Source organism: Leishmania donovani, chromosome 14, assembly GCF_000227135.1.
Source record: "Leishmania donovani BPK282A1 complete genome, chromosome 14".
Classification (NCBI taxonomy): domain Eukaryota; phylum Euglenozoa; class Kinetoplastea; order Trypanosomatida; family Trypanosomatidae; genus Leishmania; species Leishmania donovani.
The window spans coordinates 266396-267057 of NC_018241.1; the positions used below are offsets into that span (position 1 = coordinate 266396).

The 662-nt window shown below is 55.4% G+C and overlaps 1 protein-coding gene across 1 annotated transcript; it reads right to left on the reverse strand.

The window, feature by feature from the left end:
* Position 1: 1 nt before the first annotated feature.
* Positions 2 to 439, reverse strand: LDBPK_140730 (fatty acid elongase, putative; the record flags this gene model as incomplete). The annotated part of the gene is made up of 1 exon (XM_003859394.1): positions 2 to 439. A coding segment is annotated over one exon (438 nt), but the record flags the coding sequence as incomplete, so codon positions are not given.
* Between the last annotated feature and the right edge of the window lie 223 nt (positions 440 to 662).

Below are 662 nucleotides of genomic sequence, written 5' to 3' on the forward strand. Positions count from 1 at the left end.
GCTTCTTCTGAAAGACAAGGAAGGCGGTGTCGAGCATCTCAGGGATCTTGCTGAGGACGAAGAGGCATAAGAAAGCGCCGACGGGGCCATCGTAGAAGATATTCTTGTTCCAGTAGCAAAACGCGTTGTACACGCCGCCTTTCCACTGGATATGGCCACCGTTGGTGTAGTCGTGCACGGTGAACTCCGGCACAAAGATCGTGCGATACAGCTGCGGGAGGCAGTAATAGGCGCCGCAGATGGAGAAGACGGTCAGCAGAAGGTTCCACGCCATGTTCAGCTGGCGCAGATTGAAGGGCTTGCGGTTTTTCATGTACGCGTCAGGGATGTACAACACCATCACCATGTACAGGCCCACAATGAGAACTGGCACCTCGATGTGGTCGGCCATCCACTGGCAGACATTGTCGCCCCTGAAGGACTCGAGAAGCTGCACCATTTTCTTGGCTTGCCTGCTGAAAAAGATGTACGGGAGGAGGTGGAGGATGGGGGGGGGGCAAGGTCTGCTGCTGCTACCACCACGTGTGTGTGTGTGTGCGTGTGTTCGTGCTGGCGAAAAGAGTAAGAGAAACGGCTCTGGGAGAGTGTAGTGTCCGCAGTTGGCGCTGGCATGTCTGTGTCACAAGGAGAGAAGGATGGAGAGAGGGCGCATTAGTAGGATG